General features: G+C 38.7%; 1 protein-coding gene across 2 annotated transcripts in view; it reads left to right on the top strand.

Annotated features, from left to right (window-relative positions):
* The window catches only part of LMNB1 (lamin B1), a 67,791-nt gene that overhangs the window by 30,214 nt on the left and 10,771 nt on the right, over positions 1–26,806 (top strand). For both annotated transcript variants that reach the window (XM_082836038.1, XM_082836039.1), the window contains exons 2-8: positions 1,973–2,129; positions 2,771–2,896; positions 5,911–6,081; positions 7,498–7,623; positions 21,698–21,918; positions 22,974–23,199; positions 24,836–24,940. In XM_082836038.1, the coding sequence (XP_082692164.1) occupies positions 1,973–2,129; positions 2,771–2,896; positions 5,911–6,081; positions 7,498–7,623; positions 21,698–21,918; positions 22,974–23,199; positions 24,836–24,940 (1,132 nt within the window). The remainder of the gene's footprint in view (positions 1–1,972; positions 2,130–2,770; positions 2,897–5,910; positions 6,082–7,497; positions 7,624–21,697; positions 21,919–22,973; positions 23,200–24,835; positions 24,941–26,806) is intronic.

Below are 26,806 nucleotides of genomic sequence, written 5' to 3'. Positions count from 1 at the left end.
TATAATGGAACAATTTATATTTTTACAGAGTAACGGTGGTATAAGTGACTGAGAACTTGACATCAGATTTCAGCTGGTACCATTGCAGGGCTAGAGGGTACCTATCACAATAAGATAATAGCATATCCTACTCATCCCCTTAGTCCACCACTCCTTGTCTTACCTGGTCTTGATTTTTGTTGAAGAAATCACCATATTCTAGCCATTTAGGTGTAGTGTCCTAATTTTTGGCTTCTCGAATTTCCTACACTCCACAAGACCATTGCACAGTAATTTCACTTGTGCTACAACATTCTGAATTTGGAATCATGACATGTATTATTATCTATTAAGCCAATGAAATCAAACAGACAGAACATGCAGTAGCCAGTAAAATTGGTGTGAATTTTTTTTTTTTTTAATTCAGTATCCTTCTTGGTGGGCCATTTTGGTTTCTGGGAAGCACAGGTTCACTCTCCTGCCTTGAGGCACCATGTTCAGAAGCACCACATTATGATCTGAGACTTAAATATTAGACAGTGGTGCAGTAGAATTTTTGTAACTGTTAAGTAAGTAATTTTGAGTAAGTAGCTTTTGTAAATATTGTGCAATTCTCTATTATGGTATTTTTCCCTGTCAGCTCTGGTCATTTATATAGTGAGGTAAAGTAATAGCTCCTCTACAAGCACTGATTCTTTTCTATGGTGTTCCTAGCTTTCAGACTCAGCACTTGTATGAACTAGGCATTTTTGTTACAAAGTAGTGACTGTATGGAATTTTTTTTCCCCAACAGTCCGTCCCCCCGCACCACCTTTCTAAACAAAGTCTTCAGGGAAAGGCTGCCATCTTGTGGTTTTTAAAAATACAGGATTTAAGAAAAAAATTATTGTGATATGACTGCTGAGATTTTATGTGTGTACGTAGTTGTTGTATAATACCAAAATGAGTAAGAAATGAGTACTATTAAATCTTCTTTTCAAACTACCTTTGCTTATCCTTTGGATAGCTGTTTTCTTCATTTTATTATAATATTACAATATTTTTAAAAAGTTCTGTTAACTAAAGATTCCTCTGTTAAGCCCACTCTCACACATCAGTAGTAGAAATACTTGTCTGTAATATCAGTTTTAATTAAGAATGGCTATCAAAAATTTTTATGTTATTAAGGCTTTGCCCATATGACTAATTAATGATAATGGACTTATTTGGATTAAAAAATACTGATCTTTAAAATATAATTATTTGACAAAATGTATCCTAAGGAACCTTAATTTTATAATGTAGAATTCCATTTAATAAAAAGTGATATTTAGAAGTAAAAGAAACCTTAATTTGAGTTTCATTCTTGGGTAGTTAATAGTATAAACAGGAAAAATTAACTTTTCTTCAAAATACTAGGAAGCCCCTTATTTGTAGTTAAGGAAATTTTAAAATCACCTCTTATGTAAGAAATGGAAACTACTTGCAAGCTTAGGGTCAGTTAATTCTTAGGTAATGTCAAAGGAGCTTCTATATATCATCAAGTCATAAAATTATTTTTTAAAGTAACAGTTCATTTTCACTTACTTAATCTCATCGTTTATCTTGATTTATGTCTCCTGTACATCTTATTTTATAATATTCATTGTATTTAAAAATAGTAAATTTCCATTTCTTCAAAAATGTTTTCGTGAAGCATATAGATGCCTCTTTATAGAAAAAGGAGGACTTGTGTTCTCCCTCAGAGACAACCAGGATTCTTGTACGTTGGGCCTATGGACATTTTAGACCTAGAGTCATTCCTAATCAGGGAAGGGAAATCATTGAAAGAGAAAGTTATTATTCAACAAAAACTCTAGATCTAGTGTTCCTGAATTGCTCCTGTAATTTTAGTAGGTTATGGCAGCCTTTATTTAAATTGCCTCTTCTTTTATTTCCCCCTTAAGCAGGGAGGGAGAAGGCTTCAAGTCAGAGGTATAATTTGATTTCTTGCACTTTTTCAAATGTCTTGCAGTTATGCTAAGAAAGAATCTGATCTTAATGGAGCCCAGATCAAGCTTCGAGAATACGAAGCAGCGCTGAATTCGAAAGATGCAGCTCTGGCTACTGCTCTTGGTGATAAAAAAAGTTTAGAGAGCGATTTGGAGGATCTGAAGGATCAGATTGCCCAGGTAAGGTAAACTCTGCTTTTGAGCCATATTTGGCAGGTTAATTGCCCCATTTGTTTTGATTGATTGATTGTAAAATTTATTTTATGCTTTTTACTTTTAAAAATTTATTAAGTTATTTTGGTGGGTGGTTAACCTGCAAGGATAGCCTTGAACTAGCTAACATGTAAAGCACCCTCACCTCTCAGTCCTTGTGTCTGGATTATGCAGATCTTGTTGCTGCTCTCCGTCCTCTCTGTTGTGCTTATGCTCATTCTGTTTCTTGCTCTCACAGCCTATTTCATTATTGTACCAAAATGCGAGGTAAGAAGAGAGAAGGTGTCATAATGGTGCTCTGCACACAGGAAAAAATGAAAGTGGTAGCTAAAATCGTTAGTTTGAGTTTTCAAATGTAAGTCATAGGCTTCTGTTCATTCCCTGTTGCCGTTTACCAAATTTGAGAGGTGTTTTGATGTGACACTCTGTGGGTGGGACCAGCAGTTGAACCCACAGTTCTGTGATAAATGTTATCATGAGGGACTCTCATACATTAACAAATATATAGAAATTGTAATACTTGATTTGATTCAATCCGTAGGTATCTATTCAATTCATTGCTAAATGGTTGCTGTATAATTTTCATTAATTCTTTTTCCTTATATTAGTTGGAAGCCTCTTTAGCTGCTGCGAAAAAACAGTTAGCAGATGAAACTTTACTTAAAGTGGATTTGGAGAATCGCTGTCAGAGCCTTACTGAGGACTTGGAGTTTCGTAAAAACATGTATGAGGAGGTAATTATATATAATTTTATTTTTTTTAAGGAATGGAGGGATCCCAAAAGGCTTTGTTATAAGCTATAGGTATGAAAAATAGGAAGAATTTTGTAGGCAAATTATTTAAGGCACTGATGCTAAAGGACTGCGAGGAAGAACTCAGGGTGCTATGGTAAACTTAAAAGCTTTTACTTCCACCTAACTTAAAAAGGCTTGGCTACAGCTGTTAATTACTATCAACCTCTGCATTTGTATTAGTTATATGTTTTGCCTAACAAATTACTTCAAATTAACAAATTACTTCAAAAACTTAGTAACTTAAACCACAGGCTTTTATTATCTCACAGTTTCTGAAGGTCAGGGATCTGAGAGCTGCTTAACTGGATGGTTGTTTCAGGGTCTCTCATGAGGTTGTAGTCAGGCTTTCAGCCTGGGCTGCAGGAACCGGTTTGGAGTTCATTCGTAGGTTTTTGGCCAGAAGTATCAGTTCAGCATGGGCTTCTCTATAGGGCTGCTCACGATAGGACTCTTCGAGTGAGTGATGAGAGAGAGAGAGCAAGACAAGCCACATTAACTTCTATTAACTAATCCCAAAGTGATATACCCTCACTCCCCATCACACAGACCAACCAAGATGCACTATGGAAGGGGGATCACACAGCGGGTGAATACCGGGAGGCAGCAACCACTGGGGGCTGGTTACCCAGAGCACTTATAGTTATATATGTATATCTAACAGTATCATTTATAAGCCGTAACTTCTGGTTAAGCCTTGAGGGGTGAAGGTAGCAACATTTGCCAAAAAAGAAGTATACTGGAATACAGTTGAAGAAAGGGGAATATATATTTTCTCAAAATTGAAGACGGTTGGAATTCACCCAGGTTAGAGAACATGCAGTTAAATACCTAATGTTTTTAAAAGTAATGTAATTTTGAAAACGGTGACTAACAATGCTTTTAAAATAGAAATTTATTGTAGAAGTTAAATAATATTTTTTATTTGGAGAAAAAATAATATAATAAAAATCTGACCATTTTTGTGACAATATAATATTAAACTAGGTATTGTGGGGGCAAAGTGCACTCACTGGATAAGCAGCCAGACTTTGGACAGTTCTTGCATCAGTTTCCTATTTAAAAATGAAATATCAGTACCTGCTATTTTTTCTTCAAGGTGTGGTGAGGATCAAAGTGGAATATTGTGTGTGATAGCTTCTTGTAAACTACAGTGAATGCTGTCATATAATAATAATTATTATCATTATTATTATTTTCAATAAATTTATTTATTATTTATTTTTGGTTGCATTGGGTCTTCGTTGCCGCACGTGGGCTTTCTCTAGTTGCGGCGAGTGGGGGCTACTCTTTGTTGTGGTGCGCGGGCTTCTCATTGCAGTGGCTTCTCTTGTTGCCAAGCACGGGCTCTAGGCACTCGGGCTTCAGTAGTTGTGGCGCACAGGCTTAGTTGCTCCGTGGCATGTGGGATCTTCCTGGACCAGGGCTTGAACCGTGTCCCCCTGCATTGGCAGGTGGATTCTTAACCACAGCACCACCAGGGAAGTCCCTGTCATATAATTATTAACTACAGTTCTGCTTATAAATTGAAGTATCTTTATATTAAGTTGACCTACATTTTTGTTTTGTTTTGTTAAAATTGTCCGTGATCTATTATTTCTTACTTTTGACACTGTGTGTACTCCTGCATCTTTAAACCAGGAGTTGAGTATTTTTTTCTTTGTAAATCACTGATTCTACATAAAATGTTAAGTGAAAAACGGCATCAGTAAAAAGTAATTTAGTATTTTTAGAATGTTTGGGTAGCAACTTTGAATTTTGGGGTTTTGCCTTTTTGAGAATGAATTTAAAATATTCCTCATTTCTTTTTTTTTAACATGGAGAATAAAATTCTATGCAATAAATATATGTAAATTCCTTATTATGAACAGTTTAGGGGTAAGAAAGAGGAAGGAGAAAAACAGGAAGAAGAGGAAAGGAGGCAGACAAAGGGCAAAATGATTAGTAGGTACTCAATATTTGTTGAACTAAACCTTTTATTTGCATATTTTTATGATTTAAGTATCATTCGCGTCATCATATAGATGTGAGCCTTGGGAGATTAATGGCAGAACTGGAATTTGAACCCTGGGTTTCTGATTCTATCGAGTGCATCTTACTCTGGTTAAGAGAAAAATGAGGAAATGCAAAGAAAAACTGCATGCTGTAAGATGATACAGAAACATGTTCTTCTTATATCCCCCTCTTGTGGCCTCTTTAATTATTGCCATTAAAGACAGATCTGTTGTGTTTTCAGAGCTAGAAGCTAGAATGAAAATTTTATTCTTAGACTTGTGTTCCTAGCCATTCGAGTTTGGATAGTTCCTTAAAACATAATGTGAAGGATTATGCCTATTATTTCTATTCTTTAATAGTGAATTGTCATATGTACTTGAGATAGCAACGTAATATTGTCAGTAAGATTCTGTATCAATTGATGTTGATACCTTAGCACACTACCAGCTGTTAGGATAAGTATGTAAATTAGCTTGCTCTGTCTATTGCATCTTAGTATGCCTAAGAAAAGTTTTATTATGTATAAATCTTCTAGTTGAAGTTTTGCTGATAAGTTTCTAACTTATCTTTTAGATTTTTTTCAGAGTTGTCCTTAGTATCATCAGTACAATTTAGAAAAATAATTACGTGCTATTCAGTGTACCTAGTTATCCACGATTGCCTGGTACTTTAGTAAGTCTTCCAGCCATTCCTTGCCTTTAGAGAAATAAATAGGTATGCTACTAAAAAGAAACATAAAATTCCTAGGGCTTGAGATGCTACCATTTCTGTCATTAGTTCCAGCTCAAAAATCTTCTTACTTGAAAATGAAGGCAAAAAAGTATCTATTCACATACTTGCCCTAGGACAAAACATGAGGAGCTTGGTGTGTAATACCTCAGATGGCCTTGATGTCACTCAGACTTGTACTAGTGCAGCTATGGTAAGTAACTTGGTTTTATGTCATTCCCCGCTCCCCGCAGGAGATTAATGAGACCAGAAGGAAGCATGAAACTCGCTTGGTAGAGGTGGATTCTGGGCGTCAGATTGAGTATGAGTACAAGCTGGCTCAAGCCCTTCATGAGATGAGAGAGCAACACGATGCCCAAGTCAAGCTGTACAAGGAAGAGATGGAGCAGACTTACCACGCCAAAGTGAGCAGACTCTTCCAGGGATGGCTTTACACACTTGAAGCCTTTGTTCCATAGTCTCCCTGAGAACATGACTTGATGTTTGGTTTGTTCTAGTTTTCTTAAATGAATTCCCTTAGTCTCCATGGATATAAAAAATGGATTTTTTTTAAAGAAAGCAGTTTTTTATAAAGTAAGTGTTATTAGAGATTATTCAAAGAAAGTAGGGTTATTCCACTTTTATCAAAGGTAAGGTTTTTCTCTTTGTCCAACTGATCATTCATGTCAAGTCATATTAGTTAAACTCCAGCCATCTGAAAATAGCTTCTCCTTCAGTAACAAGTACTAATCTTGTTGGACTGCATCTAGTTCTGACTTCCATGTCATCATTGTACATAGGTTGTGACCACCACACTTTGGGCTTTTTTGAACAAAGGCCAAATGGACAGTGTCTGCAGTTTCCTCTGCCACTAATTATTCATTAAAAAAAGACTATAGAAACTTCTCTCTTGTATTAGGAGACCATGCAAAAATTTATTAACTCCCTGAGTACGGGCTTTCATAGTAAATAATTTTACCCCAATGTGTTAAATGTTACATGATTTGATTAAAAAGAGTTATTAGTGGAAGACTTAGAAAATTAGGGTCATAGAGGTGTTGAAAATAATTTCCATTGCATGGCCTCAAATTGTTCATGTTGCTTTTAATCCACGTTATGAAGTAGTAATTGCCTGGTGAGAGGGAGAGATCTTTTAATCCCTACGTTTAGTTGTTCCGCACTTACTCAGTGCTGGCATTGTGCTGGCAGTGACAGAGCTTAAGTAAGGATTGGTCAGTCAAAGAGACTCTGGCCTCAAAGGGAGCCAGGGAGGAGACCTACATAAAAAATGCGCCTGAGACACATGCAGAACAGAATGCTGTGGGCATTTGGAGGAGCGGGATATTGTTTCTACCAGAGGAGCTGTTTTTTGCTTCTGAAAAGAAGTGTGTCTGTTTGGTTTGAAATAATCTCTAAATTAGTACTTTCTGCTTATTGCTTTATATTCTGTATCAGATTTGGTGGGTTAGGGGTATATGATGCTTGTTTTCCTACAAATGCCACCACAGTTAAATTGTTCCTGTCCAGTCTCCTTATTAGCAGTGTTATCTGAGACATTAGATATATAATGGATGAAATATTGAAGCACTAAATTTTGGGTAAAGACCCAGGTATATCAGCATTGTTAAGCTCCTATATTGGGAATTGAGCCGAAAAGGCAGAAAGACTTTTAAGGTAATTCATAGCACATCAGCAAACTTCATGATGCTTTTCCTGTTTCATCAACTAGTTACTGGCAGGGTTTAGGTTTGAAATGAGATGCCTTGAGATGAATCATGGTTCCTCATTTGTTTGTTCTAATTCACTAGATGAAACTGACTATGGTCTGCTTCTTTATTTAGCTTGAGAATGCCAGACTGTCGTCAGAGATGAATACATCTACTGTCAACAGTGCCAGGGAAGAACTGATGGAAAGTCGTGTGAGAATTGAGAGTCTCTCATCTCAGCTTTCTAATCTACAGAAAGAGGTAAGTAAGCATGGCAGTTGTACTTGAAGGCCACCTCCACCACGGTAGTCTACCTGCTCAGCTCTGCCTGAAATAACTTTTCAGAGAGGATAGTATTTTCCTGAATTCTGGTATCACAGTGCTGTCCAGATATTTTTCTATTCGTCATTTCATAAGCATCCTCTGAGCAGAGACTGTTGTTCCTGACCTAATAGATTACTCAGAGCTGCCCTTGAGGGTGCAACCTGCTGGCTTATTCCTTGGATTTACCCCAGGGCCCAGGTTTTCTGACCCATCCAGCAGCCTGATCTCCACATAGTGCTCTTTCCAACGTACTCTTTTTCATCACATTTAGAAACCATAATGAAGAAAAACCTGCAGAAATTCTGTGTGGGTGGTAAATGCTTTGTGTTTCTAGACAAATTTTTTCCGTGCTTAGAATACCCAATAGTTAGTATCTTGGGAAGTAGCATCAATTTGCGTTTTAGTTAAGAATTTAGTGACTCATTGATTCATTGGCACGCCTAACTGTCGCATGACTGTTACTGGTTGTGTTGATGGGTGCCTGTCAGTATGTGATGGTGCACTCTGAGTGCAGCGTAAGCAGGTGTGGACACTGCCTGAAATCTGGTTTTTAGTCTATGGGTGATGTCGATGTGCACACAAAGTACATATACAACCATATAAGTATGCAGAATGTTTTGATAATCTACTCACCTTAATTACTTGGGAAGTAACTTCAGCTTCTGTTTTCCTTAAGGGAGGAAATTTTGTTGTTTTAAATTTTCCACATGAATAAACTTTTTTATTCTTGATTAAGCTTTCTTTTTCTTTTGTTTTTAGTAATATCCTTTTCTGATTGTAAAACTGAAGACATTTATTGTAGGAATTTAGAAAGCAATGAGTTATATAAAACAGGGTGGTGTAAAAAAAGTTAATTAAAAAACAGAAGTTTTTACAATGCTTATCATGTGTACTTACTTTATTACTTACAACATAAATTTAAAAATTATTTTGGACCTATTTTGTCCTGATAGTATTTTGAAGTTTTCATGTAACAGTAGAGCTGGAAGGACAAGGACCTTTGAGTTCATTCAGTCTGACCACAGACCTGGGTGAGTTTAATGACCGGCCCAGAGAATGTAGGCTGATAAATGGGTTTCTTTCATAGTTCCCAGTTTTTCCCTTTACACCTCACTCTTTTCAAAGATTTTCTTTTAAGAATTTAACAATCTCACCACCTAGAGGGGTGGGATAGGGAGGGTGGGAGGGAGACGCAAGAGGGAGGAGATGTGGGGATCTATGTATATGTATAGCTGATTCACTTTGTTATAAAGCAGAAACTAACACACCATTGTAAAGCAATTATACTCCAATAAAGATTAAAAAAAAAAGAATTTGGCCTTTCAGAGAATGCCTGTGAGAATAAGTGCATTCTAGAAAAAAAAGAAAAGAATTTAACAATCTCTTTTCCATTGCACCATTTAATAGGTACCTTTCCAAAAATAGTCCTGTCTGTTTTTACTCTGAGTTGACATTTACTACTTTTATCCATCTAATAAATCGTATTCTAATTATCCCCTCTTCCTCAATTTTACAATTCCCTGTCTTTTGGGGGGTGTGGGGATGTGGCTGGTGCTTAATCCACTTGATTATGCTAGGTATGGATGTTTTACAGATGAAAAGACGAAGACTTGCCTGTGGTTAAACAGTGGTAGGCTCTGAAATTTGGTAGCTACGTCTTCTGACTCAGGTCCAGGGCTGTTTCCCTGTTTGCCTGGTAGTTATGTTCGCATCTTTGCAAATTTTTTGGTTAACTTCATGTTAGTGGTTTTTAAAAAATGGCAGGCAGGGCCCTGGGGGTTTTGAGGAGCTCACTCCTTAGGAAATAGGAGAGAAGCACCTCCTTCAGCCAGAATAGTTTAAAATTTCTCTCTAAATTTCAGGGGGATGGGGAATGATCCTTTCATCTATTCATTACTGGTATCAGATTTTATGATAAATAACATATCTTAAGGGATATCTTCTTTGGTTGATAAATTTTAACCTTAAAAAGATCACCAAAAAGAAAAGAACCATATATTTTTCATACTGTATATCTTAATTGTATTTGTTGTGGAGTCTTAGTTTCATCATGCTGCATGTTAGGCCATAGAACTTCCTTTTTGGTTAAGTGACTCATGTTAGTGAAGTACTTCCTTAGTTTTACTTAAAATTGACATAGCCTTTATTTTTTATTTAAAAAAAATTTTTAACATCTTTATTGGAGTACAATTGATTTACAATGGTGTGTTAGTTTCTGCTTTATAACAAAGTGAATAAGCTATACATATACATATATCCCCATATCTCCTCCCTCTTGCTTCTCCCTCCCACCCTCCCTATCCCACCCCTCTGGGTGGTCACAAAGCACCGAGCTGATCTCCCTGTGCTATGCAGCCGCTTCCCACTAGTTTTCTATTTTACATTTGGTAGTATACATAAGTCCATGCCACTCTCTCACTTTGTCCCAGCTTACCCTTCCCCCTCCCCATATCCTCAAGTCCATTCACCATGTCTGAGTCTTTGATCCTGTCCTGCCCCTAGGTTCTTCAGAACTATTTTTTCTTTTTAGATTCCATATATGTGTTAGCATACGGTATTTGCTTTTCTCTTTCTGACTTACTTCACTCTGTATGACAGACTCTGTGTCCATCCACCTCACTACAAATAACTCAGTTTTGTTTCTTTTTATGGCTGAGTAATATTCCATTGTATATATGTGCCACATCTTCTTTATCCATTCACCTCTTGATGGACACTTAGGTTGCTTCCATGTCCTGGCTATTGTAAATACAGCTGCAATGAACATTGTGGTACCTGACTCTTTTTGAATTATGGTTTTCTCTGGGTATATGCCCAGTAGTGGCAGTGCTGGGTCATATGGTAATTCTATTTTTAGTTTTTTAAGGAACCTGCATACTGTTCTCAATAGTGGCTGTATCATTTTACATTCCACCAACAGTGCAGGAGGGTTCCCTTTTCTCCACACCCTCTCCAGCATTTATTGTTTGTAGATTTTTTGTTGATGGCCATTCTGAACAGTGTGAGATGATACCTCATTGTAGTTTTGATTTGCATTTTTCTAATGATAAGTGATGTTGAGCATCCTTTCATGTGTTTGTTGGCAATCTGTATATCTTCTTTGGAGAAATGTCTATTTAGGTCTTCTGCCCATTTTTGGATTGGGTTGTTTGTTATTTGATATTGAGTTGCGTGAGCTGATTGTAACTTTTGGAGGTTAATCCTTTGTCAGTTGCTTCATTTGCAAATATTTTCTCCCATTCTGAGGGTTGTCTTTTGGTCTTGTTTATGGTTTCCTTTGCTGTGCAAAAGCTTTGAAGTTTCATTAGGTCCCATTTGTTTATTTTTTTATTTCCATTTCTCTAGGAGGTGGGTCAAAAAGGATCTTGCTGTGATTTATGTCATAGAGTGTTCTGCCTATGTTTTCCTCTAAGAGTTTTATAGTGTCTGGCCTTACATTTAGGTTTTAATCCATTTTGAGTTTATTTTTGTGTATGGTGTTAGGGAGTGTTCTAATTTCATTCTTTTACATGTAGCTGTTGAGTTTTCCCAGCACCACTTATTGAACAGGCTGTCTTTTCTCATTTGTATATTCTTGCCTCCTTTATCAAAAATAAGGTGACCATAGGTGTGTCGGTTTATCTCTGGGCTTTCTATCCTGTTCCATTGATCTGTATTTCTGTTTTTGTGCCAGTACCATACTGTCTTGATTACTGTAGCTTTGTAGTATAGTCTGAAGTCCAGGAGCCTGATTCCTCCAGCTCCGTTTTTCTTTCTCAAAATTGCTTTAGCTATTTGGGGTCTTTTATGTTTCCAAACAAATTGAGAAATTTTTTGTCCTAGTTCTGTGAAAAATGCCATTGGTAGTTTGATAGGGATTGCATTGAATCTGTAGATTTCTTTGGGTAGTATACTCATTTTCACAATGTTGATTCTTCCAGTCCAAGAACATGGTATATATCTCTCCATCTATTTGTATCATCTTTAACTTCTTTCATCAGTGTCTTATAATTTTCTGCATACAGGTCTTTTGTCTCCCTAGGTAGGTAAATTCTTAGGTATATTATTCTTTTTGTTGCAGTGGTAAATGGGGGTGTTTCCTTAATTTCTCTTTCAGATTTTTCATCATTAGTGTATAGGCATGCCAGAGATTTCTGTGCATTAATTTTGTATCCTGCTACTTTACCAAATTCATTGATTAGTTCTAGTAGTTTTCTGGTAGTGTCTTTAGGATTCTTCTCTATGTATAGTATCATGTCATCTGTAAACAGTGACAGTTTTCCTTCTTCTTTTCTGATTTGGATTCCTTTTATTTCTTTTTCTTCTCTGATTGCTGTGGGTAAAACTTCCAAAACTATGTTGAATAACACTGGTGAGAGTGGACAACCTTGTCTTGTTCCTGATCTTAGAGGAAATGCTTTCAGTTTTTCACCATTGAGAACGATGTTGGCTGTGGGTTTGTCATACATGGCCTTTATTATGTTGAGGTAAGTTCCCTCTATGCCTACTTTTTGGAGGGTTTTTATCATAAATGGGTGTCGAATTTTGTCGAAAGCTTTCTCTGCATCTATTGAGATGACCATATGGTTTTTCTCCTTCAGTTTGTTAATATGGTGTATCACATCGATTGATTTGCATATATTGAAGAATTCTTGCATTCCTGGGGTAAACCACACTTGATCAGGGTGTATGATCCTTTTAATGTGCTGTTGGATTCTGTTTGCTAGTACTTTGTTGAGGATTTTTGCATCTATGTTCATCAGTGATATTGGCCTGTAGTTTTCTTTCTTTGTGACATCTTTGTCTGGTTTTGGTATTAGGGTGAAGGTGGCCTCATAGAATGAATTTGGGAGTGTTCCTCCCTCTGCTGTATTTTGGAAGAGTTTGAGATGGATAGGTGTTAACTCTTCTCTACATGTTTGGTAGAATTTGCCTGTGAAGCTATCTGGTCTTGGGCTTTTGTTTGTTGGAAGATTGTAAATCACAGTCTCAATTTCAGTGCCTGTGATTGGTCTATTTAAATTTTTCTATTTCTTCCTGGTTCAGTCTCGGAAGGTTGTGCTTTTCTAAGAATTTGTCCATTTCTTCCAGGTTGTCCATTTTATTGGCATATAGTTGCTTGTAGTAATCTCTCATGATCTTTTGTATTTCTGCAGTGTCAGTTGTTACTTCTCCTTTTTCATTTCTAATTGTATTGATTTGAGTCTTCTCCCTATTTTTCTTGATGAGTCTGGCTAATGGTTTATCAATTCTGTTTATCTTCTCAAAGAACCAGCTTAAGTTTTATTGATCTTTGCTATTGTGTCCTTCATTTCTTTTTCATTTATTTCTGATCTGATCTTTATGATTTCTTTCCTTCTGCTAACTTTGGTGTTTTTTTGTTCTTCTTTCTCTAATTGCTTTAGGTGTAAGGTTAGGTTGTGTATTTGAGATGTTTGTTGTTTCTTGACGTAGGATTGTATTGCTGTAAACTTCCCTCTTAGAACTGCTTTTGCTGCATCCCATAGGTTTTGGGTCGTTGTGTTTTCATTGTCATTCGTTTATAGGTATTTTTTGATTTCCTCTTTGATTTCTTCAGTGATCTCTTGGTTAGGTAGTAATTGTTTAGCCTCCATGTGTTTGTATTTTTTACAGATTTTTTTTCCTGTAATTGTTATCTAGTCTCATAACGTTGTGGTCGGAAAAGATACTTGATTTCAATTTTCTTAAATTTACCAAGACTTGATTTGTGACCCAAGATATGATGTATCCTGGAGAATGTTCCGTGGACACTTGAGAAGAAAATACATTCTGTTGTTTTTGGATGGCATGTCCTATAAATATCAGTTAAGTCCATCTTGTTTAACGTATCATTTAAAGCTTGTGTTTCCTTATTTATTTTCATTTTGGATGATCTGTCCATTGGTGAAAGGGGGGTGTTGAAGTCTCCTACTATGATGGTGTTATTGTCGATTTCCCCTTTTATGACTGTTAGCATTTGCCTTTTGTACTGAGGTGCTCCTATGTTGAGTGCATAAATATTTACAATTGTTATATCTTCTTCTTGGATCTATCCCTTGATCATTATGTAGTGTCCTTCTTTGTCTCTTTTTAAAGTCTAATTTGTCTGATATGGGAATTGCTACTCCAGCTTTCTTTTGATTTCCATTTGCATGGAATATCTTTTTCCATCCCCTCACTTTCAGTCTGCATGTGTCACTAGGTCTGAAGTGGGTCTCTTGTAGACAGCGTATATGCAGGTCTTGGTTTTGTATCTGTTCAGCTAGTCTATGTCTTTTGGTTGGAGCTGTTTTTTTTTTTTTGGCAGTACACAGGCCTCTCACTGTTGTGGCCTCTCCCGTTGAGGCTCCAGACGCGCAGGCTCAGCGGCCATGGCTCACGGGCCTAGCCGCTCCGTGGCATGTGGGATCTTCCTGGACCGGGGCATGAACCCGTGTCCCCTGCATCGGCAGGCGGACTCTGAATCACTGCGCCACCAGGGAAGCCCTGGTTGGAGCATTTAATCCATTTACATTTAAGGTAATTATTGATATGTATGTTCCTATTACCATTTTCTTAATTGTTTTGGGTTTGTTATTGTAGGTCTTTTCCTTCTTTTGTATTTCCTGCCTAGAGTAGTTCCTTTAGCATTTGCTGTAAAGCTGGTTTGGTGGTGCTGAATTCTCTTAGCTTTTGCTTGTCTGTAAAGATTTTAATTTCTCTGTCGAATCTGAATGAGATCCTTGCTGGGTAGAGTAGTCTTGGTTGTAGGTTGTTCCCTTTCATCTCTTTAAATATGTCCTGCCACTCCCTTCTGGCTTGCAGAGTTTCTGCTGAAAGATCAGCTGTTAACCTTATGGGGATTCCCTTGTATGTTATTTGTTGCTTTCCCCTTGCTGCTTTTAATATGTTTTCTTGGTATTTAATTTTTGATAATTTGATTAATATGTGTCTTGGCGTGTTTCTCCTTGGATTTATCCTGTATGGGACTCTCTGCACTTCCTGGACTTGATTCACTATTTCCTTTCCCATGTTAGGGAAGTTTTCAACTATAATCTCTTCAAATATTTTCTCAGTCCCTTTCTTTTTCTCTTCTTACTGGGACCCCTGTAATTCGTGTGTTGGTGTGTTTAATGTTGTCCCAGAGGTCTCTAAGACCATCTTCAATTCTTTTCATTCTTTTTTCTTTATTCTGCTCTGCGGTAGTTATTTCCACTATTTTATCTTCCAGGTCCCTTATCCGTTCTTCTGCCTCAGTTATTCTGCTATTGATTCCTTTTAGAGAATTTTTAATTTCATTTATTGTGTTGTTCATCATTGTTTGTTTTGCTCTTTAGTTTTTCTAGGGCTTTGTTAAACATTTTTTGTGTTTTCTCCATTCTATTTCTAAGATTTTGGATCATCTTTACTATCATTCGTCTGAATTCTTTTTCAGGTAGACTGCCTGTTTCCTCTTCATTTGTTTGGTCTGGTGGGTTTTCACCTTGCTCCTTCATCTGCTGCATTATTTCTCTGTCTTCTCATTTTGCTTAACTCACTGTGTTTGGGGTCTCCTTTTCACAGGCTGCAGGCTCATAGTTGCCGTTGTTTTTGGTGTCTGCTCCCAGGGGCTAGAGTTGGTTCAGTGGGTTGTGTAGGCTTCCTGGTAGAGGAGATTAGTGCCTGTGTTCTGGTGGATGAGGCTGGATTTTGTCTTTCTGGTGGGCAGGACCATATCCAGTGGTGTGTTTTGGGGTGTCTGTGAACTTCTGATTTTAGGCAGCCTCTCTGCTAATGGGTGGGTTGTGTTCCTGTTCTGCTAGTTGTTTGGCATGGGGTGTCCAGCTCTGTATCTTGCTGGTTGTTGAGTGGAGCTGGGTCTTAGCATTGAGATGGTGATCTCTGGGAGAGCTTTTGCTGTTTGATATTATGTGGAGCCAGGAGGTCTTTGGTGGACCAATGTCCTGAACTTGGCTCTCCCACCTTAGAGGCAAAGGCCTGACACCTGGCTGGGGCACCAAGACCCTGTCAGCCACATGGCTCAGAGGGAAAGGGAGGAAAAAGGAAAGAAAGAGAAAAGTGGCAGGGGGTGGTGGTGGTGGTGTGACGAACTGGGAGATTGGGATTGACATATATACACTAATATGTATAAAACAGATAACTAAGAAGAACCTGCTGTATAAAAATAAAATAAAATAAAATTCAAAAAAAGAAAGAAAAGGGCTTCCCTGGTGGCGCAGTGGTTGAGAGTCCGCCTGCTGATGCAGGGAACGCGGGTTCGTGCCCTGGTCCGGGAAGATCCCACATGCCACGGAGCAGCTGGGCCCGTGAGCCATGGCCGCTGAGCCTGCGCGTCCGGAGCCTGTGCTCCGCAACGGGAGAGGCCACAACAGTGAGAGGCCCGCATACCGCAAAAGAAAAAAAAAAACAAAAGAAAGAAAAATAAAGTTATTAAAATAAAAAAATTATTAAAAATAAAATAAAATTTAAAAGTAATAAAAAAATAGAAAGAAAGAAGAGAGCAACCAAACCAAAAAACAAATCCACTAATGATAACAAATGTTAAAAACTATACTAATAAAAAAACAAAAAACAGAAAAAACAGACAGAACCCTAGGATAAATGGTAAAAGCAAAGCTGTACAAAATCTCACAAAGAAGCATACACAGTCAGAAAAACAGAAGAAGGAAATAATTGTATCTATCTATATATATATAAAAAAGAAGAGAGCAACCAAATCAATAAACAAATCTACCAATGATAATAAACTCTAAATAGTAAACTAAGATAAAAGTAAAACCGGAAAAAAAATTAGATGCAGAAAGCAAACCCGAAGTCTACAGTTGCTCCTGATGTCCATCGCCTCAATTTTGGATGATTCGTTGTCTATTCAGGTATTCCAAGATGCAGGGTACAACAAGTTGATTGTGGAGATTTAATCCACTGCTCATGACGCTTCTGGGGGAAATTTCCTTTTCTCTTCTTTGTTCGCACAGCTCCTGGGGTTCAGCTTTGGATTTGGCCCCACCTCTGCGTGTAGGTTGCCTGAGGGCATCTGTTCTTTGCTCAGACAGGACAGGGTTAAAGGAGCAGCTGATTAGGGGGCTCTGGTTCACTCAGGCCTGGGGGAGGGAGGGGTACAGAATGCGGGGCGGGCCTGCGGCGGCAGAGGCCAACATGACATTGCAACAGCCTGAGGCATGCCATATGTTCTCCCGGGGAAGCTGTCCCTGGATCTCGGGACCCTGGCAGTGGCGGGCTGCACAGGCTCTCAGGAGGGGAGGTGTGGATAGTGACCTGCGCTTGCACACAGGCTTCTTGGTGGCTACAGCAGCAGCCTTAGCGTTTCATGCCCGTCTGTGGTGTCCACGCTGATAGCCGTGGCTTGCGCCCATCTCTGGAGCTCATTTAGGTGGTGCCCTGAATCCCCTCTCCTCATGCACCCCGAAACAATGGTCCCTTGCCTCTTAGGCAGGTCCAGCCTTTTCCCCGGACTCCCTCCTGGCTAGCTGTGGCGCACTAGCCCCCTTCAGGCTGTGTTCATGCATCCAACCCCAGTCCTCTCCCTGGGATCTGACCTCTGAAGCCCGAGCCTCAGCTCCCAGACCCCGCCTGCCCCGGCGGGTGAGCAGACAAGCCTCTCAGGCTGGTGAGTGCTGGTCGGCACTGATCCTCTATGTGGGAATCTCTCCACTTTGCCCTCTGCACCACTGTTGCTGAGCTGTCCTCCGTGGCTCCAAAGCTTCCCCCCTGACCCACCCCCCCCCCCGACCCCCCCAGTGAAGGGGCTTCCTAGTGTGTGGAAACTTTTCCTCCTTCACAGCTCCCTCCCAGAGGTGCAGGTCCCATCCCTATTCTTTTGTCTCTGTTTTTTCTGTTTTCTTTTGCCCTACCCAGGTATGTGGGGAGTTTCTTGCCTTTTGGGAAGTCTGAGGTCTTCTGCTAGTGTTCAGTAGGTGTTCTGTAGGAGTTGTTCCACATGTAGATGTATTTCTGATGTATTTGTGGGGAGGAAGGTGATCTCCATGTCTTACTCCTCTGCCATCTTGAAGATCTTCCTGACATAGCCTTTAAAATGCTGACTTAGAGGGGCTTCCCTGGTGGCACAGTGGTTGAGAGTCCGCCTGCCGATGCAGGGGACACGGGTTCGTGCCCCGGTCCGGGAAGATCCCACATGCCGTGGAGCGGCTGGGCCCGTGGGCCATGGCCGCTGAGCCTGCGCGTCCGGAGCCTGTGCTCTGCAACGGGAGAGGCCACAACAGTGAGAGGCCTGCGTACCGCAAAAAAAAAATGCTGACTTAGAAAATATTTTTTAAGAGATATATATATGATAGTGTTTTTATGTTTTGGAATTAGGAGTTTCATACATTGCTTATAGCATTTCTTTCATTTCTATCTAGATGTTTGACTTTGGCCAAATTAATTGATTGGTCAGAGACTGTTTGAGTGGCAAAAGAGTCTACAGTGGCACTTTGAGATTACCTCTACTTTTTGTTTTTCTAACACCCGAACTCTGGAAACTTCTGTTGCAGCTAGATCATAATAAACTGGTACAATTATGTTACATACTTTAAAACAAAGAAAACCGAAGACCATTTGAAACCAGTTAGTAAAATATTAACTCCATCTGCCTGTAGAGTTACAGGCAGAATCTTAACAGATAGTTTAGTTAGACCTCTTCGTTTTCCTAATGTGGATACCAGTTTAGTGAGGTATGTTACAGTTAATGGCAGAATCAGGAAGAAGAATCTAGGTCTATCTCTCATGTTGTGTTCTTTGTTGTATTTCACTACAAAGCAGGTGTAGAGCAGCTATTTAAACTACATTTAACTATTTCTATTTAAAATACAAAATGACTCAGAGTAACTTTAAAACTTATTTATACCTAGATTGTGATTTTTCCCTCTTAAAGAACTCTATAACATCAGAGGCGGCCAAATAGAGACATTTTGGTGTTTACAAATTGAGGCTCAGAAATTAAGTCTGAATCTTGGGTGATTTATGTCCCTTTAGATTCTACCTTGTTGCCCATCTGTTTCTCCCACATGGGAGATAAACGTGAAGAGATTGATTGAAGAGGAGACGTTTTATTTATTTTTTTTGGCCACACTGCGTGGCCTGCGGGATGTTAGTTCCCCGACCAGGGATTGAACCCGTGCCCCCTGCAGTGGAAGTGAGGAATCCTAACCACTGGACCGCCAGGGAGTTCCCAAAGAGGACACATTTTACACTTCTTATATTTTCTTCCACCAAAAAAAATCATAAGCCTGAGAGGAGGGAGAAGAAATGGATTTCTCAGTTTATAGCCTGGTTTTTTGCAAATGCAGTTAAATGCAAATTCTCTGAGGCAGGATTTTATTTAGTATCACTCTTGAGATGAATGCCTGCTTCTGATATAGAATGTCTCTGGATTTTAATAAATTGATTAGTTGATTTTTTTTTAATTAAAAAAATTTTTTTGGCTGTGTTGGGTCTTCATTGCTGCGCATGGGCTTTCTCTAGTTGCAGTGAGCAGCGGCTACTCTTCGTTGCAGTGTGCAGGCTTCCCAACGTGGTGGCTTCTCTTGTTGCCGAGCATGGTTTCTAGGCACGTGGGCTTCAGTAGTTGCAGCATGAGGACCCTAGAGCGTGCTGTCTTCAGTAGTTGAAGTGCGTGGGCTCAGTAGTTGCGGCGCGTGGGCTCAGTAGTTGCGGCGTGTGGGTTTTAGGGTGCACCGGCTTCAGTAGTTGTAGTGCATGGGCTCTAGAGCACAGGCTCAGTAGTTGTGGTGCACGGGCTTAGTTGCTCCGTGGCATGTGATCTTCCCCGACCAGGGATTGAAGTCCCCTGCGTTGGCAGGTGGATTTTTTACCACTGCGCCACCAGGGAAGTCCCTGGTTGATTATTTTTTAGATAACCTTTTTATTTTGGCATAATTGTAGCTTTACAGAAAAGTTAGAAAGCTGGTACAGACAGTTCCCTTATTTCCCTCCCTGAGTTTTCCCCCCATTGTTAGCATCTTAGGTGACTGTGGTTCATTTGTCAAAACTAAGACACTGACATTGGTACGTTACTATCAACTATACTCTAGGCTGTACTGTAGTTTTTGTGTTTTAGGATACCACAGGTCTCTGTAAGTCTCCTCTGGTCTGTGACAGTTTCTTAGGCTTTCTTTGTTTTTCATGACCTTGAAAGTCTTGAGAAGAACTGGCCAGGTGTCCTGTAGACTGTCCCCCAATCTAAGTTTGTCTGGTGCTTTTCTCATGATCAGCCTGGGGTTATGGATTTTAAGTGCCCTTCTTGTTACATCATATCAGGGATTACGTGACATACACACAACATCACTGGTGATGTTAACCCTTACCATTGATTAAGACAGTGTTTGCCAGGTTTCTCCACTGTTAAGTTACTATTTTTGCCTTTCCATACTCTGTTCTTGGGAAGCAAGTCACTGAGTCCATCCCACTCTCAAGGGTAAAGGGCAGGAATTTAGCTCCACATCCTGAAGAAAGTATTTACCTTTATTAAATGGAATTCTTTTGTAAAGATTCATCTTTTTTCCCCCTATTTGTATATTTATTTATTCATTCATTTGTTTATATCAGTATGGACTCATGGAAATGTTTTTATAAAATGTTTTTTAATACAATATCGAATACTACATTGCTTTACTGGCTCAGATTGTTCTAGCTTTGGCTATAAGGAGTTCTGTCAGATTGGCTACCATGCTCCTCCTTTTTTTGAGCACTTCTTTACTTTCTGGTTCTATAAGATGCTCTAGGCTCATCTTGTATTTTCCCTGCCCCAGCTCTAGAATCAGCTATTTCTGCAAGTAGCCCTGGTTCTTTTTATTGAAGAGTGGCATCTAGAATTAAGATCTGGGCACTGAGTATGCTCATTGGTATTGGGGTGTCATTGCTTCTAGGCCTGCTTGTGGGCAGAGCTATGTAATAAATGTGTATATGCTAACCTATGTTTACACATTTATCTGTAATTGTATCTCTGTCCACTTGTGTTTATATTAAGGTAACCAAGAGTTTATACATATGTCTCTGACTCTAACCCTGTACCACTGGGTTCACTTTAGGCTTCCTTCCTTGCTTACCTGTAACTGCTCTCTGAGAGTAAGAAACCTGGCTTCTGCCATCCCATTTACTTATTTATCCAGCCCCAGTATACATGCAAAGTAATTTCAGATTTTTTAATCTGTACCCCTGTGAGAAATAAATTCACTAACCTGGAGTGTAGTGTTTCTGCATAACATAGAGCTCCTTTTTATCTTTAGCCTTCTAGATTTAACTTTTGCACAGTATGTGCCCTTTCTCTCCTGCTTTGATGCGCAGGTACTTGTGATTTAAGGGCCTAAGCTATACATCAGTCTTTCTGAGTTGATTGCCTTTGTTATTTTCTGAGGTTATGGAGATGAATTCTGTCTTGGAGAAATACAGATGAATAATTACCTAGTGAACCACAGGGTTTCTAAGATGAACCTTCTGGTATAGGATATGTGATTTTTCATTTTTTTAATACCAAATATGAAGTTTCTATGTTTACAATAATATTTCCAGACTACCATATATCATATAGTCTTTGCATGCTGATTGAGCATGGGAAAGAACAACAGTTCTAAAGTGGTAACTGGAATCGCTTTTCTTCAGTTTCTGAACAGTTCCAGCATTTCTCCAAAAGATACTAGGTTTCTTTTGTCAATGAGTTTTCTGTCTTTTAATTCTTTACTTTTGTTACTTTATTCTTTTGAGCTCACTGGTTTGTAGGGGAGCCAGACTTGACTTTTACTAAAACCACAGCTTACAATTTTGTTTTATTTGGTCAAGTGAAGAAAAATTATATGTACATTTATGACAGATTTGAGGAATATATCTTTTTCTAGCCTTTTTATAAGATAAAACTTTCCTGAGGGCTGTATTTTGTATTGGAGAAATTTTTGGGTTTTAATTTCTTAAAATAAAAATTTTCTTGGATTCTGGTGTCAGAGATTGGATTTGTTCCAGTCTAGGAAATAGTTTAGAATAGCTGCCTTGTGCTACTGTTGGAATGTTCCTAGAAAGTAAATGTGTTCCCTTGAATCTTAAGTCTAGAGCATGTTTGGAGAGGATTCAAGAGTTGGAGGACTTGCTTGCTAAAGAAAGAGACAACTCTCGCCGCATGCTGTCTGACAAAGAGAGAGAGATGGCGGAAATATGGGATCAGATGCAGCAACAGCTGAACGATTATGAACAACTTCTTGATGTAAAGTTAGCCCTGGACATGGAAATCAGTGCGTACAGGAAGCTCTTAGAAGGCGAAGAAGAAAGGTGAGTAACTTAGTTGTCACCCTACCTCATAGTCTGCTTTTTGCCCCCACCCTTTCTATTTAAAGAAAAGTAAATAGGTTTTTTTTTTTTTTAACAATTAAGGCAACTTTAAATATTTTCTTGTTTCTTTTAATACCTAGCTGTAGAGATAGGTAGTAATAGATCATACTTTTACCTCACCAGTAGAAGATGTTCAAGCAGTCTTATTATTTTAAATGCTGAACTCTGTCAGGATAGAGTCTTTCCTTTGAGATTTAAAATGTTTTGATAATTTAATATGTTGCAAAATATCAGATTTGCTGAAAGAGACTTTATACTTATTTTTCAAATCTGGTTAGTGTATTAATCCTTTTATACCTTTTCTGAGAAAAAAGTTCCAAAGGGAAAGTGTCTGATTTAGAATAAAAGCCATTTAATTTCAGTATTGTATACATTGTGACTGTAATTTTGTAAAAAGAAAATGCAGGTATGAAAAACTTAAGGAAAGTGTACTAAGTGTAACAGGGGTTGTGGTAGGGTGGTGGTAGATGACATGTTCACCCCAATGTCCTCCCCTCATCTCCCCACCCCCTGGTTTTCCAAACTTCCTGCATTATGGTTATAGTCTATTCCTACCTAAAACATTCAAATAATACTTTTTTAAAAAGAAAAAAAAGTATGACAGTGGGCATTGTAGCACAAATAAGTTTCTCTTCGTTAAGATATATGTTGGGGCTTCCCTGGTGGCGCAGTGGTTGAGAGTCCGCCTGCCGATGCAGGGGACATGGGTTCGTGCCCTGGTCTGGGAAGATCCCACATGCCGCGCAGTGGCTGGGCCCGTGAGCCATGCCGCTGAGCCTGCGCATCTGGAGCCTGTGCTCCGCAACGGGAGAGGCCACAACAGTGAGAGGCCTGCGTACTGCAAAAAAAAAAAAAAAATGTATGTTGGCTTTGTCTAACAGATTGTCATTAATGTTTTGCTTTAGTAATGCATGTACAGGATATTAATATCCTTTTTTTTAAGGTAGGAAGGGCATATGTGTTTCATAATTGGAATATTTTATTCCTCCATGTAGATTGAAGCTCTCTCCGAGCCCTTCTTCCCGTGTGACAGTATCACGCGCATCCTCGAGTCGCAGCGTGCGTACAACCAGAGGGAAGCGGAAGAGAGTGGACGTGGAAGAATCCGAGGCCAGCAGTAGTGTCAGCATCTCTCATTCTGCCTCAGCCACTGGGAATGTCTGCATTGAAGAGATAGATGTTGATGGGAAATTTATCCGCTTGAAGAACACTTCCGAACAGGTGGAAACACAGACCCCTTTTTGTCCAGCGTGGCTTTGCTGATTGGTGTCTTGCAATTGTAATAACTTCTCAGCCTTTATTTGGATTCAGTCTGTGGAATAAGAGTTTCCTTCTCCTTTTTAACCTAAATTCATGAAATGTAATATAAATTTAAATAGGAGGAGGAAGAGGGATGGTGCGCTTAGTAGTTTAAAGATTTTATTCTTTAGCTCTTCTTTAGAGAGCCAGGGCTCTTTTTCACATCTGGTCATTTTGTCACCGTGGCCTTCCTAAGGATGAATTATTAATATTCCCTGTCCTACCTAGCCAGATTTGTGAAGAAGTTAGATTATGAATATAGATGGTAGATATTCTTTCCCAGCTGTTAATTTTATGGAAGGAAGGAAATACGAGCCCAGACTCGGACACGTGTAGGGAGTGTTTTTCTCTCTAAATAAATGAATGAATAGTACTGATTTAATTTATATCAAGACTAGTATGAAGCCCTATCTTGAAATTATTTGTTTAAAAGTAAACATAAAATATTCATAGCAGGGAATTCTGAACTTTTGCGCTGGGGCTTTTGAGAGCTCAGTAGTGGAGGTCTTGGGAAGACCCTGGCTAGGCATCATTGAGCTGGGGTCGTGAAGGGGTATCAGGTGATGCCAGAGGAAGGCAGGTCTGGGGTGTAGTGGGGATGCAGTGGGATGGATGTCACTTCCAGAGCATGTTCAGGATTTGTAAAATGTTTGTAAAATCACTCCTTTTCTCACCAAAGCTATTGAAACTATCTTGCATGTGGATGAATAAATACTTTGGATGGGCAAAGGAGCTTTAGCAGTCCTGATATGGAAGAGCATAGGTTCTAAGCCCTCTTAGTCACGACTTCAGAAACTAAAGAACAGAGTACTTTACTCTGTACTGTAACAGAGTACTGCTACTCCATTGTAGTAGTTTGGCTGTTTTTCAAATGGCATTGCTGTGCTTTGTGGAGCTATTCTGGAGCTGGCTCTCAGCCTTGTTTACTCCTGTCTTTGAGTTAGAGATGGATATAAATAAATTAATTCAGCTAATTGCTTTAATACCCTGCACCGTTCCTCAGGAGAGTCAGGCAGCTCTGGGCAGCCTGCGGGCTAGCGTTGATAGCCGGTGCTTGGGACTGGCTCATTATGTCATTGAGCCCCTTATGCTTTAAGGTAAGAGTTAAATATGGGCAGAAGTGGTACAGATGAAGAAGAAAAAGGACATATTTTCTTCCTTCTCTTTCCAAGCTTTATGTATGTATATTTTAAAAGCTTAAAGCATCAAAAATTAGATGTTTATAATGGTGGTTATGAAGCTAGATTGTGTTGTAAATTTAAATTATATACCTGTTCTAGCATTGAATATCACCATTTAATTTGGTACACATCCCTTTTCTTGCAGTTTTGTCCTCTTTAAAATTAAACACTTTAATAATTAAAACTGCAGCATTGTCAAAGTTTCTGTTTTTCTGAATGACAAAACCATGTTTTCTTTTCATAGTAGGAAAATATGAACCATGGGAAGACAGTCATAAAGTTGTCTTAGTTTAACTGCCTATGGATTGATTTATTTGATTATTCCATAACTTTCTGTATATTTGAAGTGACCTTGTTTTATTTTGTTCTTTCAATAGGATCAACCAATGGGAGGCTGGGAGATGATCAGAAAAATTGGAGACACATCAGTCAGTTACAAATATACCTCAAGATATGTGCTGAAGGCAGGCCAGACTGTTACAGTAAGTTAATTTAGTTATCATTTAATTTAACTTCATTGTCTTAACAAATAGTTGAAGTAATTAAAACCATTTTAGCTTAAAGAGAAGCATTTTAGAAATGGGCATTAAAATGTTTTTGACATTATTAGGGAATTACAAGTGCTATTAAAGATTTTTAAAATTCTTTGTTATTGAGAGTGGTAAGTGACTATTAAAAGTGAAAGAATTGATCTTTGAATTATTTTTATTTTCTCTACTCCAGTAGAAATTAGCAGCTGACACCCCCCCTTCACCCCTAAAGAAGTTGAGGTGACTGTCTCCTTTTATCAATTCCTTTCTAAAAATATTAAATACATGTTTAAGATTTTATGATTGATACAGACCTTACTGAGTGTTTAAGATCAAAAGCTCAAACAGGTTAGAACTTCTCTTTTAAAAAGTGTATTCATAGAACTTGCCACCACATTGTGAAAATATCAGATGCTAATTTTGTAATAATGGGTAAAAATTGGAAAAGATATCCTAACCACGCTATCTTTTCTTTTCTTTAGTAATTATTGTAATGAGAGGAAATTTCTCAGCCCTGTTATGTGTCTTACGGAAGCTGCATAATGTGATGGAAAGAGTCTGACATTTTTAATTCAGAAGATTCAGATTTGAACGTGCCCTTTATCTCTTTAAAAGTATAAAACCACTCTGCCAATCATCTGCTTTTTCCACTGGATACAGTTCCTCAGTGACTAAATAGATATATATATTCTATAGGTCTAGTGGAGAACTCAATTTTCACATAAAAAAATGTAAGGCATTTTTTTTTCCTTTGGTAGCTGGCATAAATGTGTTAAGAAGCTCTTTGGAATGTGGTAATCATAAGTGATATTTCTGTAAAATTGTACAAGGCAGGGCAATAGCAAAGATCAGTTTAAAACTCCAGAACAGGGGCTTCCCTGGTGGCACAGTGGTTGAGAGTCCACCTGCCAATGCAGGGGACACGGGTTCGTGCCCTGGTCTGGGAGGATCCCACATGCCGCGGAGCGGCTGGGCCCATGAGCCATGGCCGCTGAGCCTGCGCATCCGGAGCCTGTGCTCCGCAACGGGAGAGGCCATAAGAGTGAGAGGCCCGTGTACCGCAAAAAAAAAAACAAAAAAAGCAAAAAACCCCCTCCAGAACAGAAGTAAGGGAACTACTATGTAATTTTAAATTTTCTTGTAGCCACATTAAAAACAAGTGAAAAAGAAAGATGTGAAATTAACTTTAGAACTATGTTTTAAATTTAACCCAATATATCTAAAATATTATCATTTCAACATCTGATGAATATAAAAGTTATTAGATCACTTTAAAAAATATCAATTTATTTATTTATTTGGCTGCACTGGGTCTTAGTTGCAGCCCACAGGATCTTTGTTGCAGCATGTGGGATCTTTAGTTGTGGCATGCAGGATCTTAGTTGCGGCATGTGGGATCTAGTTCCCTGACCAGGGATCGAACCTGGGCCCCCTGTTTTCGGAGCGTGGAGTCTAAACCACTGGACAACCAGGGAAGTCCCTTTTTTTAAAAAAAAAAAAAAAAACTAAATCTTGACACTTCGAGATACCCTTACAGCACACCTCAGTTGGGACTAGCCATGTTTCAAGTGCTCACAAGCCACATATGGCTACCATATTGAACGACACAGCTCTAGGACATACTAGTTTTAGGTTAAATTACCCAGTAAGGTTACTGACGTGTTACGATTATTATTAAACACTAAACCAACTGTATGATTCCATATGGACTAGTGAAAAGTATAGCTTGAGGTTAGATTAACATTCCACATAACCTGAAAGTCAGCCCAGATCCAGTTCTCTTTTCAGTTTTATCCTAGTAATGCTCCTTGCCCCTTT

Source organism: Leucopleurus acutus (assembly GCF_964270905.1).
Source record: "Leucopleurus acutus genome assembly, chromosome: 3".
Taxonomy (NCBI): Eukaryota; Metazoa; Chordata; class Mammalia; order Artiodactyla; family Delphinidae; genus Leucopleurus; species Leucopleurus acutus.
Note: the sequence above shows the minus strand (reverse complement) of the source record. Positions and strands in the feature narration are given on the sequence as shown.